Source organism: Drosophila obscura, unplaced genomic scaffold (assembly GCF_018151105.1).
Source record: "Drosophila obscura isolate BZ-5 IFL unplaced genomic scaffold, ASM1815110v1 contig_4, whole genome shotgun sequence".
NCBI classification, from domain to species: domain Eukaryota; kingdom Metazoa; phylum Arthropoda; class Insecta; order Diptera; family Drosophilidae; genus Drosophila; species Drosophila obscura.
This window is the reverse complement of record NW_024542828.1, coordinates 2,060,233-2,074,276: the sequence shown is the minus strand read 5'-3', so window position 1 is coordinate 2,074,276 and position 14,044 is coordinate 2,060,233. Positions and strand designations below refer to the sequence as shown.

The 14,044-nt window shown below is 48.5% G+C and overlaps 4 protein-coding genes across 4 annotated transcripts; 2 read left to right on the top strand and 2 right to left on the bottom strand.

Moving 5' to 3' along the window:
* Positions 1 to 612: 612 nt before the first annotated feature.
* LOC111068300 (transcription initiation protein SPT3 homolog) lies at positions 613 to 1,989 on the bottom strand. Its single transcript, XM_022357684.2, has one exon. It carries the CDS (start codon positions 1,905 to 1,907, stop codon positions 750 to 752), a length of 1,158 nt encoding a protein of 385 aa, XP_022213376.1. The 5' UTR covers positions 1,908 to 1,989; the 3' UTR covers positions 613 to 749.
* A 235-nt stretch (positions 1,990 to 2,224) lies between these two features.
* LOC111068298 (DDB1- and CUL4-associated factor 12) lies at positions 2,225 to 4,093 on the top strand. Its single transcript, XM_022357683.2, has 4 exons — positions 2,225 to 2,611; positions 2,703 to 3,257; positions 3,320 to 3,724; positions 3,793 to 4,093. Exons 1-4 carry the CDS (start codon positions 2,345 to 2,347, stop codon positions 3,943 to 3,945), a joined length of 1,380 nt encoding a protein of 459 aa, XP_022213375.1. The 5' UTR covers positions 2,225 to 2,344; the 3' UTR covers positions 3,946 to 4,093.
* A 655-nt stretch (positions 4,094 to 4,748) lies between these two features.
* On the bottom strand, positions 4,749 to 8,604 carry LOC111068297 (GRIP and coiled-coil domain-containing protein 2). The gene is made up of 5 exons (XM_022357682.2): positions 8,426 to 8,604; positions 8,254 to 8,353; positions 5,116 to 8,201; positions 4,942 to 5,059; positions 4,749 to 4,870 (listed from the first exon to the last, which is right to left on the bottom strand). The coding sequence occupies exons 1-5, from the start codon at positions 8,456 to 8,458 to the stop codon at positions 4,779 to 4,781; spliced, it is 3,429 nt and encodes a 1,142-aa protein (XP_022213374.2). The 5' UTR covers positions 8,459 to 8,604; the 3' UTR covers positions 4,749 to 4,778.
* Positions 8,605 to 8,977: 373 nt separating this feature from the next.
* Positions 8,978 to 11,332, top strand: LOC111068279 (kelch-like protein 18). The gene is given in 5 exon segments (XM_022357654.2): positions 8,978 to 9,145; positions 9,248 to 9,746; positions 9,749 to 10,100; positions 10,160 to 10,418; positions 10,481 to 11,332. Coding segments are annotated over 5 exon segments (1,725 nt in total). The 5' UTR covers positions 8,978 to 9,013; the 3' UTR covers positions 10,964 to 11,332.
* The last annotated feature ends 2,712 nt before the right edge of the window (positions 11,333 to 14,044 follow it).

Sequence of the window (14,044 nt, the reverse complement as noted above, 5' to 3'; positions counted from 1 at the left end):
CTTCAATTACAATTAATTTAAGACTGAAGAGTTAACGTCAAATCGTATTGAAGTCGAACTAGAATTCGCATCTCTATCAGACAGATCTTCATCCATTTCTGTTTCTTCCTCGCTCTCACACACACACATACACATTTGTATGCACAATAGGAAGATGATTATTAAGTGCGTTCTCGCCGGTTGCTTCTCTTAATGCTTTCTCCCTGCTGCATTTTTCTGCTCCTGCGGCATCGTGGCAGCATGGCTCCTTGTTGCCTTTGTTGTTTTTTATGTCTGTCTTTTGGCATTCTTTATACACATATATGTGTGTGTTTGTGTGTATGTGTGTATGAGTGTCGGCAAATTTCTTTATTGCGCTTTTATTTATCTGTCGGTGCCTGTTTCAACATCGTTTACCGTTTCAATTTATCGACTCCACATGACGGTTAATGGAGAGGGGCAGGGTATACAGTTTGTGGCGTGTGTGAGTGTGAGTTTGTGTGTGTGTGTGCACCGGCAGCGATTCCCGGAAACTGTACGCCATTGTTGCTTAAATAGCCTACATACATATATATGGATTTATGGATACAGCAGCCATGTGCAGGGGAGAATGAACTACAAGTGCACGAACCAGAAGTTGCAAGGACTTTCTTGAGTATCTTTTATTATGTATTTCCCTTAAAGATTATTATTCCAGTAAAATTGAGCGTACAAGTTTTGATATTGAAGCAATAAAATACCTATCCTTGGGCCGTCTACCATAACAGTTTTTAAATGGCTAGGAAACTTCTTCTGAAATCGATGTCGCAGGAATTGCGATAGCGACCAATTTTGCGACTACTCATCTGCCGGAAGCGACGCATGGCCTCGTGTATTTCCTGGACGCTAATGGGCTTCACCACCTCCATGCCCCGACCCTGAGTGACCTCGGGACACACATGCATCATGGCAGGACTGCCACCGGCGGAGGTCACCCGACTGTAAGGCTCCGTGGCGCGATTGTCCGAGTTGAGGCGCGTAAGAATGGAGTAATCGACAATGGCGGCAATCGTCTCGTGAGCCAGATACGCCAGGATATTCATGGTGGGCGTGGGGATGCGCAGATCAGCGGGCAGGTCTAGGAAGCGTCGAAACTTGTTCTTTATCTTCTCGCCGTGGCGGCAGTAGAAGGAGGTCTTGCGGGCCTCGTTGAACTCCAGGTACTGCTGGCCCGTGAGAATCTGAGAGATGCGGTCGGCGCGGAACAGACGCCGCATGCGGTCCTCATCGTGTAGCTCGTGCACTTCGATGGCCAGTTCCTCATCCTCCTCCTGCTGCTCCAGGTCGTCCATAAAGTCCTGCGGCCTGCCCGTCCTAATGCTGAGGAATCGCTTCAGTATACGCATATCCTTGAGATGCTTCCGCATGCGGGCAATCTTAACCAGATGATTACGCATGAGGAACTCAAAGTCCGCCTGCGAGGGGCACGGATTCTGCTTGCGGCGCATTGCCACCAGAGACGCCTCGTTGAAGATGCCCCTCAGCTGCTGCTGGAGGATCTGTTCCACCAGCTTAACGCTGGCCGTGCGCGGCTGATCGCTGTCGCCGAAGCTGCGCATTATGTCGGCAATCTCTGTGAGCAGCGACACGGGCGCATCGTCTTGTACCGGAGGGTTAGCCGCACTGCTGGCATTGACGGCACTGGGTGCGGCCATGTTAGCATGTTGTGGCGCAGCACCGTGTGGCGGAGCCGGGGTCTGAGCTATGTTTCCGCTCTGCAGCAGGATGACCTGGCGCTGAATCGGTTTGATGTCCTCCACGACCTGCAGCTGTGGTGTGGTGGGTGCCGAGGGCGGTGTGGGTGCTAGCATCACCGGCGACGAGGCCAAGTCGTTGGTCAAAATGCATACCGAATTCTGTCGCATTACGCGTTTTGCATTGTGATTCATTTTTTTTTTTATTTACAAACAAATTTTACAAATGTTTCTGTTTTCACACTCAAACAGCTGTTGGCCGATAGTTTGCAAATGCATCGATAGTGTGAAGGTGGGACATAAAAGCGGTAAATTACGTTAATTTAACAAAATCGTTTGTTAAATATTGTTAAAGATAAATATAATTATTAGATAGTTATTATTTCTCTGTAATTTTGGGATCCCATCTCTTTAGATTTGTTTTCCACAAACAATTTTAAGTGAAAAATCATTTTCTTTCAAACGATATATCCAAATGCAAAGAAAACATCGACGTGTCGCACGTATCGACAGTGCCGTTATCGATGGTTTTACAGCCATACTTTACGCACCACCATTTTTGTTTGGACAATGGAGAATTTTTCTAAATTTATAGAAAACGCATAATTTGGACGAAGTACAACGCCCACAAGATGTTCAATGGCATGGTGAGAACGATCCGCGACAGCGTCGTCGGAACCTACCCCTCTTGCCATGTCAGCACTCGCCTGGAGGAGCGGAGAGCCAAGCAAAGGGCGATGCGCCAGGAGCGCAGGCGGAAACCAGACAAGCCGGACGATTTTGTCACCTACGAGGACTCGGGCAGCGACGAGGAGACGCCCCAGCAGCAGGATGAGGTGCTCAATACATCCTACAACCTATGCGACTACCTAAGGAGCAGAGAGAGTGCTCTCCAGGATGTGGGTATACATTGTATACAAAGATTTCATTTGCATTTCTAACAAATATGAACTTTGCTCGGGTCTTTATCTTCCCGTCGTCCACCTGCAGCGGCGCAGCGTCAATGTGGAGTATACCAGTCGATACGTGCTCACCCACGATATGCTGCGCGAGACCCAAATCAATCTGGGCTACATCAACAAGGTGTTCTGCTCCAAGTGGCTGAGCAACCGGCAGGTTGTCTTCGGCACCAAGTGCAATAAGCTGCTCGTCTACGACGTGAACATGCGGCGGGTGGACGCCATCCCAACGCTGTCCAACAGTCGAGCTAATCATCCGGAGGTGCAGGGAGGCCTGCATGCCATTGAGCTGTCGCCTAGTCGCTCGTTTCTGGCCACCGGTGCGCGCAACTCCTCCGACATTGCTGTGTATCGCCTGCCCACGCTGGATCCGGTGTGCGTAGGCGAGAACGGCCATCGAGACTTGATCATGGGCATGTGCTGGCTGGACGATCAGTTTTTGGTCTCCGGATCGAAGGACTCGCGCATGGCCCTTTGGCGCATCAACGAGGATCATATGGAGTTTCCAGATGGCGGCGAGGAGGCGTGTCCCACCTTTGCCACCATTCACCCGCTTAGTGTTAAGGAAGTGCGAACTGCCCAAAGGGTAAAACGATGGATGTGACCTGCTGAATGGATGCAAAACTAACCACAGTCCTCCCCCAACAGATACGCTCCCTGTGCTTCAACAAGGAGTTCAAGGAGATTGCCGCCCTCTCACTGAACGGCTACATACACATCTTCAATGCGGAGACCTTCAAGCAGACCCTCTCCCGCAAGCTGCCCAACTGCCAGGACAATGTGAGCATTGCCTATCACAACGATGGCCTGTATGCGGTCGGCTGTCGCTCCTACACCATCCTACTGGACGCCCGCACCCTGCAGACCATCAAGAAGATCACCTCCCGGTACAGTGGATGCGGCATTCGAGCCACCTCCTTCGAGGGCAACCTCCTAACGGTGGGCACTGGCCTGGGCATGCTCCTGTTCTATGATATTCGTGCCGGAAAGTATCTGGAGAGCAGTGTAAATGCCTCCCGGACTGTCGCCCTCAAGTGCAGTAAAGGGATTGTGGTATGTTGGGGGATTTCGTTTCGTTTTCTTTCTTTTTGAACCGGTTATTGATTGACTTTTGATTGCAGTATCCGGAGGATGATTTGGACGGTTTCCAGCAGGTGAAATACGTGCCTGCCATCTACACCCACTGCTATGACAGTACGAGGATGCGCCTCTTTGCGGCGGGCGGTCCACTGCCAGCCACCCTGGTTGGCAACTATGCGGGAGTTTGGCAATAGAAAGAATCCCTGGGGCTCATAAAACTGATTAGCTTTTAAGTTGAGTCATTTGTTGATTTGTGATCTTTGATTTCTTCGCTCATACTTTGGCAGGCTATTGGCCTGTTCAACGTTTTTGTAAATTAAGCAAACGATTAGGTATATGTATGTATATGTATATTAGTCAGAACTAAATGGGTTCCACCTAAAGATTTTGGCCGATCAATTCGGGGACAGCGGCGGCTTCGGTCACGTATTTGCCCCGAGTTGATTCTGTTTCACTCGATTCCTCATGATTATGATTATTTTTGGTTTTAATTCATCTTGTTTTAATTAGATATATGTATAAATGATGTATTCCTGTGTGAACAATATACACAGTTAGTAAATTTAATTGTATGCATAATTACCGATCCTATTTATATATAGTTTATATATATATTAGTATATACGATAAACGTAACACGAAACTAAGTAATAGACAACGCTAGCATTGATTTATAGTCTGATCTATATGGTAATAGAATTTCAAATTAAACAAACTCTCCTCGGCGCTGGTTTAATTCTTTACAAAACAAACAGCAAGGCATCTCCAATCGTGTGTATATTGCTCATAGAGTGCTGTATAGGGCGCTCAATACAATGGATATATACGAATACAGTACAGTGAACACTCACTGCGTATAAAGTATGGTGTACAAAAACAGAAAACGGACAATTTTAAAATACATTAATATAAAAGGAATTGTACAAAATTTACAGCAAATACATATGTATGTATGTAGGTACAAAACTGGCCAAGTGTTACACATACATCAACATACAACAGACAATAATACCATTAACAAATAGATTTAAGAACTGTTCCCATTCTGGCCCCCACCGCCGCCGCCGCTCCACGCTGTAAGGAAGCCAGTCCAGCTACGATTGTTACCATCATTGGACACTGAAATGCAAACAGAGTAGAAGATTGAGTAAGCGCTCCTCCTCCTGCTTATATTTTCAGATGATAGTCACCCTTTTGTCCCTTGGCCACGCAGTTAAGCATCTCCATCTCGTTGCGGCTCAGGCGGAGAATGGTATTAAGCACGGGCACCAAACGCTGACGCTCATCCGCATTATTCAGGGTAAGGAACTGCAATTTCAACCCATTTATAAGTATGATGATGATGAATGATGAACATTAATTACCTTTAAGAAGACATTCTTTAAGTACTCCGAATTATGCATATGCTGCTCCCGCTCCTCGGATCGCTCTTGCCGGCGCAGCTCCTCCTTCAGCATGTCGTTCATTTGCGTTAGCTTGGCCAGATCCTGCTCGTTTTCGGCCAGCAGGGAAGTCAAATGCTTGATACGACTCTCCTGTATGCCCAGCCGCTCCTTGCTGGCTTGGAGCTGGGCGACTTGTACCGAGAAGTCGCCGCTGGCCGCCAGTTCCGCCTCCTCATCCTCCTGCATGGAGACGCTGCGACCAAAGTGGGAAATTGTCGTAACAGTGTCGCTGGTGATTTGGTTCATAGAAGTGTTGAGCAGCTCGTCCAGTGGCATGAAGTCGTGGGAGCGTCTCGAGGCAGTGGAGATTTTACGCTGGGCAGCCAGTTGGGCGAGAGAAGCCTCGCCCGACGCCCCATCGATGGCAGTCTCGTGATCCATTAGTAGATAATCGATCTTCGCCTGCTCCAAGCTGGGCTCTGCAGCCGCCGCAGCAGTGTTGTTATTTGAGGACACCTTCTTGTGGCTTAGCTGGGCATCCTCCAGCTGCTGTTGCATCTGTGTCAGTTGCGCTTGGTGGCCGACATCCATTTGCTCGATTTGTTGGCGATGCTGCTGCATAAGATCGTGCTGGAATTGCAGCTGGCGTTGGTTATCTAGTGTTAGGATGTCGTTTTGCTGACGCAGATCGTCCACCAGTGTCAGCAGTTCCCTGCTACGTTTCTGCAGATCCGCATTGTCCTGCTGCAGTGCCTCCAGTTGGCTCTCCAGCTGGGCTAGTCGCGCCGCCCTGCCCTCATTGCTGGCGCGCAGACTCTTTTCGCTCTCCCTCAGCGCGTTCAGCTCATCCTCCAGCTCTTGCTCCTTGTTGGTGCCCTTGTTTTGGTTCTTGCGCAGCACGGCCTGCGCCTTGAGCTTGTATTCGGTGTACTCCACCCGAAGATCCTCCTGGGCACGTTCTGCATTCTTGAGATTGGTCTCCAGTTGCTTGTGCTGCTCCAGATGCGCCTCCAGCTGCCCCGTGCGGCTTTCCAGTAGTTGAGTCGCTTTACTCAGCTTCGACTCATACTGCTGGGCGCTTTCCGCCAGCTGCAGGCGCAGCTGTTCAGCATCCAGCTTGGACTGCTCCACACTGTGCTCCAACTCCTTGTTCTGGGTGAGGGCCTGCTGCTTGCCGTGAACGGCGTCTTTTACCTGGACTTGCATGCGGTCGATCTGCTCCTTCAGTTGCTGGGAATGTGATGCTTCTCCGTTCTTGGCCTGCTCGAGTATGGCGATCTCCTTGCGCAGCTGAACGATGGTACTCTCCTTGCTCAGCAGGGCCTCCCTGACAGTCTCCAGTTCGGTTGACTTGGCCGTCAGCTTGGCACTGACCTCCGCCAGGGACTTCTCGGTCGCCTCGATCTCCAGATTGAGGACACTCGTGTTCTTCGTCTTCTCCTTGGACTTTAGTCTTTGGTTCTCCGCTCGGGCGGCATTCAAATCCTGTTGCAGCTGCGCCTGGGCCAGCTTGATGGCCTCCAGTTCCTCCTTCATGGCCGCACCCTGATCCATCTCCTTGAGTTGTTGCGCCTGCTCCTGCAGTTTCTTCTTCAGCTTGGCAGCCAAGGCACGCAGCTTGTGGTACTTCTCCTCGTAGCCCTCGTCCAGTTCTCGCAGGCGACTCAATTCCTCGGCTCGTGATATTGTCGATGTGGACAGGACATCACTTTGGGCATCCGCATTCGCCTGCTCCAGCTCCTCGACTTTCGTCTGAAGTTGCTCGATCGTCTGTGACTTTTCGCGCAACGATTGCTGACATTCGGAGAGATTCGCCTCCAGTTCTCGGTACTTCTTAGCCTCCACATCGTGCTGCTCTTGCAGCCGCGAGATGACATCCCCACGACCTTTGAGTGCCTCATTCAGCTCTCGCATCTCGGCCAGCAACTCGGTGTGCTCCTGCTCCTTCAGATGGTAGCGCGTGAGCAGATCCTCGTTGTGCTGTCGCAGCTCTATGCAAATGGCCTCCAGGTCCTGCAGTTTTATTTGCTGCGCATCGCGCTCCTCCTCGAGACGTTTGGCAAGGCTTTGCATATGATCCAGTTTGGTTTCGAACACGCTGATATTCAGGTTGGAGGCTGCCCTGTCCGTCTGCTGCTGCTCCCGCAAGAGAATAGACAATCCGTCCATCTCAGCCCTGTGCTGCTCTCTGGCCATGGCCGCCAACTGTTCGGCGGCGTTGAGTTTCCTTAGCAGGCTCTCAACATCCGGGCCGTTTTTCTGCTGCTTCACAATCTTGGTCAGGCGCTCCAGATCGTTGATCCTGAGCAGCAAGCGCTTCCGATCGATGCCGAAATCGCTATTGCGCGCACCGTTGCTGGCCAACTCTGATTCTTTCTTCAGCTTTTCGTTCTCGTCGTGCAGGGAGGTCATCTTGTCACACATCAGCTGCGAAGCACTGACGATCTCCTCCTGCCACTTGGACACGGATGCGGCGTACTCGTGCTGCGTCTCCAGCAGGACACAGCGGCACTCCTTGAGCTTCTTCAGCTTGCGGTGGACATCGATGAAGCGATCCTTCAGGCAATTGAACTTTTTACGCTGCTCCGAGTTGAGATCCTTCACGTGCTGATACTTTTCCTGCAGTTCCTGGAGTTCGCTGGCGCGCAACTTTGATTCCTTGTCCGCTGCCAGCAACTCCTGACGGAGGATGTCGTTTTGCGCCTCAACCTCCTTGACATTGTCTATGTCCACCTCCAGAAGCTCCAGAGTCTTGCGCTGCTCGTTGCCCAAGGCATTCACCTGCTGCATGGCCTTCTCCATGCGGTCAACATCGCCCAGAAGGTCATCGTTTTCATCGCTCAGCCGTCCCAGCTGTCGCCTCAGACTCTCATTCTCAATCTCCAGCTGCGACAAGCGCTCGGCATCGTCTCTGGTCTTCAGATTTAAGCTGTTGACCTGCTCCGTGAGGATTAAATTCTTGTCTGTAAAGTCCTGGAGCATCTCCTGCATGGCGGGCAGGGTGTTCTGCTTCTCGGCGGCCCGCTTGAGCGCCTCCTTGAGCTGACGATTCTCCTCAGTGAGTTCTGCGAAGGCAAACATGTAGTGAATAGCTCTTCTGGAAATTTCTCCACTTACCATCTTTTGCATGCTTTGCCTTCTTGGCAATGTTGAGCAGGCCTTTGTATTTGCTGATGATTTCATCTTTGCTCAGTGCTTCGATTGGGTTCGCGTTCTTCTGCAAATGCAAATAAAACGAAGATGAGACGTCATCAGCAATTTCGCCGTCACTCGTCGCTTTGGACCAGACCTGACTTGTGTCCCGCGGTGATGTGGTGTCCATGTTACTTGGTAGCGCCTGCCGTTTCAGCTCCTATCCCTGGCATATGCATTTATGTTGCAAGTGTGTTTGTTTATGGCTTTGGCGTGGGCTGGGAGCGTATTAGAATGTTCAGTTCAGAAATTATATTGCTTTGGACCCTATAAATTAGCTTTGCTATTGTAGTGCGGCCACACTAACAGCTGTTAGGGTTGTCAGGACGCTAGAATCCAAAAATTAAATGAGAAGGTGGCGCAAGGAACTGATGCCGTGGATCAACGTTAAACTGAGTTAAGAAAAATATTTAAGTTACTTTAAATATAACAGAATCATTAAATTGCATCCCCTGTTTTGGTTAAGTGGCAGCGGTCATTTTTCTCAAGCGGAGCGGAGTATAAATCCACTCAAAAATATCGTACGTCGATGTATCTATGCAGATACTGTCACCCCTAGAAAATACTGAGATACAACTAGAGGTGGATAACTAGTGCAATCGATAGTTCTGCAACCATAAATACAACTTTTTAGCATCTCCTCTCCGATTGTGTTCCTTATCATATTTCCTCATTCTAAAAAGTGATGGATTTAAGTGATAATAGCCAACTGGAGGATCAATATTTCATATACAAACATGAGCAGCTGTTTGGGGAAAGCTTCCCGCTATTCAAGGAGATACGAAGACTGGGCAAACTGTGCGATGTCACGCTGAAGGTCGGTTGCGAGCAATCACCCCAAGTCAGCCGTCAGCAGTGCAATGCATTTGCTGTGACATTATCTATCGTCTAAATATAAATCCTGTTCTAAATATTACAGGTTGAAGATCAAACATTCTCGGCGCATCGCGTAGTGCTAGCTGCCACGATACCATACTTCTACGCCATGTTCACCAACAACATGGCCGAGAGTCGGATCAAGGAAATCACCATGAAGGAGAGTGCCATCGAGCCCAGTGCCCTGGAGAGCCTCATCAACTACGTGTACAGTGGCCAGGTGCGCATCGACAATCAGAATGTGCAGAGCCTGATGGTCGGAGCCTCGTTTCTGCAATTATCCAATGTGCGGGATGCCTGTGCCAACTTCCTGATTTCACGTTTCCATCCCCACAATGTCCTGGGCATACGCACCTTTGCCGACTCCATGATATGCCGCCAATTAATCGATGCTGCCGACAAGTACATCGATCAGAACTTTGCCAAAGTCTCCCAGTCGGAGGAGTTCCTCACCCTGGACAGCGACCAGCTGCTGGAGCTTATGCGACGCGACGAGCTGAACGTCCCTACCGAGGAGGTCATCTTTGAGGCCTCCATGAAGTGGGTAAGTACGCCGAGGACAAGCGTTCGGAGTTGTTCCCTCAGGTGCTGGCCGCAGTGCGTCTGCCTCTGCTATCCCCCCAATTCCTGGCCGACCGTGTGGCCCGAGAGGAGCTCATCAAAACCTCGCACCAGTGCCGAGACCTGCTCGACGAGGCCAAAGACTTTCACCTGATGCCCGAGCGTCGGGGGCTGCTGCAGAGTTTTCGCACTCGCCAGCGATGTGGAGAATTCTTTACGGGACAGATCTATGCCGTCGGCGGATTGGCCAGCACCGGGGAGTCCGTGAGCACGGTGGAGATATACGATCCACTCACAAAGAAATGGAAAATGGGTGAACAAATGTCCATGATGAGGTGAGTGGCTCCTGAAATGTTTGTCTCGAATTAATTCATTAAATGCTCTTCTTGGACAGATCACGCGTGGGCGTGGCCGTTCTTGAGGGTAAACTGTACGCTTTTGGCGGCTTCAATGGCACTGAGCGCCTCTCCACCGTGGAGGTCTACGATCCGCGCAAGAACAAATGGTCTCAAGGCTGTGCCATGCTCTGCAAACGCAGTGCGGTGGGCGTTGCCGCTCTGGACGATTGCATCTATGTGTGCGGCGGATATGATGGCGTCACCTCCCTCAACACCGTTGAGGTTTACTATCCCAAAAATAATACATGGAAGACGGTGAGTCGAAAACATTGCTGATTAGATTGAGAATCTAATTAATCAACGAACTTCCTCCACAGGTCGCTCAAATGATGAAGTATCGCTCGGCCGGCGGCGTCACCCAGTTGAATGGGTTTGTCTATGCTTTGGGCGGACACGATGGCCTGTCTATATTCGATTCGGTGGAGCGGTATGATCAAAACGAAGACTCCTGGGTCAAGATGTCACCCATGCTGAACCGTCGTTGCCGCCTGGGCGTAGCCACGCTCAATGGCAAGATTTACGTGTGCGGCGGCTACTGTGGCAACTCCTTCCTGCGATCCGTCGAGTGCTACGATCCACAGACAGACACCTGGAAACTTGTGACGCCCATGAACTGCAAGCGTTCGCGAGTCGCATTGGCCGCCAATATGGGCAAACTGTGGGCCATTGGCGGCTACGATGGCGAATCGAATCTGTCCACGGTGGAAGTGTACGATCCGGAGACAGACAAATGGACTTTTATGCCACCCATGTGTGCCCACAGCGGCGGCGTCGGGGCGGGAGTTATACGAATTGAATAGCCCCACCGCCCAGCCAAGCTCCGTTTCTCTAGCCACTCTCTTAGGTAGCTTATGTGAATTTCAAATGATATAGTCTAGTATCGATCTGTTTTGTTGAGTGTAACCAAGCTTTAGTGGGCCGCACCGGCTCAGCTCACCTCACCTCTAGCAGCTAGTAGCAGCTCTACAGCTAACGAAATTGTTCATGTCGTGTACGAGTATTTCTCTGAAATTGTTTAGTGTTTATCATTCCAGTTGTGTAATTGTTTAGTTCTACTCTTAGCCTTAAATACTCACTACATTTTTAGCCGTGTAATCCCTAACTGAAATTGCAATTTTAAAATATACCTTCGCATAGTATATGTATGTTCTCTGATAATCCATTTATCTTTTGTTTGACCTTTACAAAGTGCATAGCAATGTTGCTGCTATTTGTGTAGATGGGGCCATTTATTACCCTGCGAATTCGGATCAGCCAGCAGCATCGAACGAGTGGCTACTGCCCCAATGTACTCGCTATAGATTTAATGAGTGCTACGATTTTTATCAATTTTAGATAACAATATTATAAAGCTAGTGTCCAGGTTTAATGGGTATTTAAAGCTTCTTTTAATACCAGTTCATTCTCGTTTTTTGCCACTTTCAATATCGAAGTCGCGAATCGTATAAATCAATTGTGCTGCGCTCATCCATATGGACGGCAAATACGTTTTATTTGCTCAACAATAAATGGCTGACAAATAACGTTGCAATCTGAGAGACAACAAAAAAAGCAAGGAAGGAAAGAGGGGTGCTCGAGGAGTTAGTAGAGTTTTTTATGATACTCTGAAAAGAGACAGATTTGAGCTCAATGACTTTACGAGCTTGGGACACCAATCAGCTCACATTTGAATGGGCATTCGGATTCCTGCTGTTTATTTTGGGGGTGGAAGGTGTGAGATATAGGAAAGTCTCTGTAATAAAGACATTAATTCGGCTTAAAAGCGGATGGAGGCATACATATCGGATAATGCGTGTCAGATACCTTCACTGGAAAAGCTAGCTATTCCCATTCAAATACCAATATCATTTTCATCCTCAAACATTTTATCGCTGCCCTCGCTGGCACTCAGTGGGGTGTATCGGTTATTCAGTGACCCTCTGTCCCTTCTCTCCCCACCCACCACATTCTCTTCGTGTAATGCAATTTCAAATTGAATTTTCTCCACCTGCGACTGTTGCAGTTCCATCGCCCTTCCTTCGACCAGGCCCAGCCACTGGCAACAGGTGGTACTGTCACCCAAAAAAAAAAGTCTCTCGCGAATAAAGCGAAATGAAAACCCAACCAAAACGAATCAATTTTCCGCCTATCACTGACCCCCATAAAATGTCATTCGATGACAAAAGGCCATAATCCAATTAAACCCATGCGTACGAGTGTTCCGTTCAGGCATACGTGGATTCCAAAGCTATTCCGTAGTTATCTGGCGAAACCATATCAACTCCATAGATATCAGCTGCATACAGATCCAGCCGGATGGAATGGGGGGCGGGAACCTTATCTAGTCAGCGGCTATTTGCACAAGCGTCAAAGGCTTTTGGCGGCGGAACCTATTTGATTTCGATAATCAAATCACAAATTGCTTGTCTATCGATGGGCAATTTTATTTTAATTAAATGCTAATTATGTTTACCATCGGCTCGGGCAAATATTTGACGAGTGGTTGGTTGATGGGGAGGAGCTGCTAAATGATTCAGTTTTCCGTTTCGGAGAAAAGGCTAATTGAAACTTTCCTGGGATGCGACTGTCTATGCGAGTATGCTGTACAAAAATCGACTGCAATTTAAATGCAAATTTTCCGGAAAGTGCACACTTTCGGAGGAGTTTTACGACGGAAACCGTTCGGAGGAAGGATATGGCCGAGATAAGCTGAGGCCAGGATGCCGGGCAGGAAGCAGCCAGCCGGATTGCCATGTTTAATTTTAGTCCAAAAAACAAACGTTGTAGTGGTCGCAACATCAAGAACAATAACAATAAACGCCTGCCCCGCGGCCAAAAAGGGTACGACTACACTCGAAAAAACTAAGACCAATTTCAACTGGGCCATCAAGAGGTCATATCGCATATTTTAAATACCCAATAAAAGGCATCCATTAGGGATTTAACTATTTTAACTGAATGGTCTATGGTAATAAATAACCCGTTTCTTTCTCAGTGTATAGAGGATGTGGCGGATGTGTCTTGCATCCACTTGGCCTTTGCGAGTGGCGTGTGGGTTGCTGGTCTTATCTTGAATGCTGCCTCGACCTCGCCTCAAGTGCATTGTTGTTTCTGTTGCCGCTTAAACGTGGCATCATCCACGTTTAACCTATGCGGATGCAACTTTCGCCTTTAATTAGTCGCTGCTTTATGACGCATTCATTCCCACATTAATTGTTCAGAAAGCTTTAATAAATTGTATGTTAATATTTGTCATACTTTAATCTGTCCGTTATACTCTTATAGCGGGTTCATTATAAGAAAAAATCAAGAGCAGAGTATGCGAGTTTATTTTAAAGTTCCGCTTCCAAAACGACCCGTTTCCTTTTTCGCTTGCTCAATGCTCCGCACCTGAGTTTAATTGCACAAATAAACAATGGTGAATCAACCAAAGTACATAGTTTTTATTTGGGCAATTTTCATCACAGAAAGTTAATCATAGATTCCAGTCCCAAATGTAAAGACAAAGAAAAACGCGTATGATTGAAATTAATTTTTCGCTCAGGCAGCTTGATGGTGCGTCCGTCCGCCAGTTGGCCATTTTTCTGCCCATTTCTCATTTTCCATTTTCCATTTCACTTTTTGCCGTTGTTTTTTTTTTGTTCTTTGTTCTCTTTTTTGCATATATTTTATTCACATATGCAAACAGAATTTCCGTTCAATTCAATTGCGTGGTGAGGAGGCCTTTTTTATTCCACGGTGAAGTGGCGCCCACACACACAAAAATGATTCGCACACACCAATTCCCCTGCACCCACACCCACACCAGCAGAAAGTAGAGTTTCTATTCGACCAATTGTTGATATGCACGAACAATGTTCGTATGCGCTCGTCGCCGTGTTCGTGCCAGTCGTGTTTCCTGT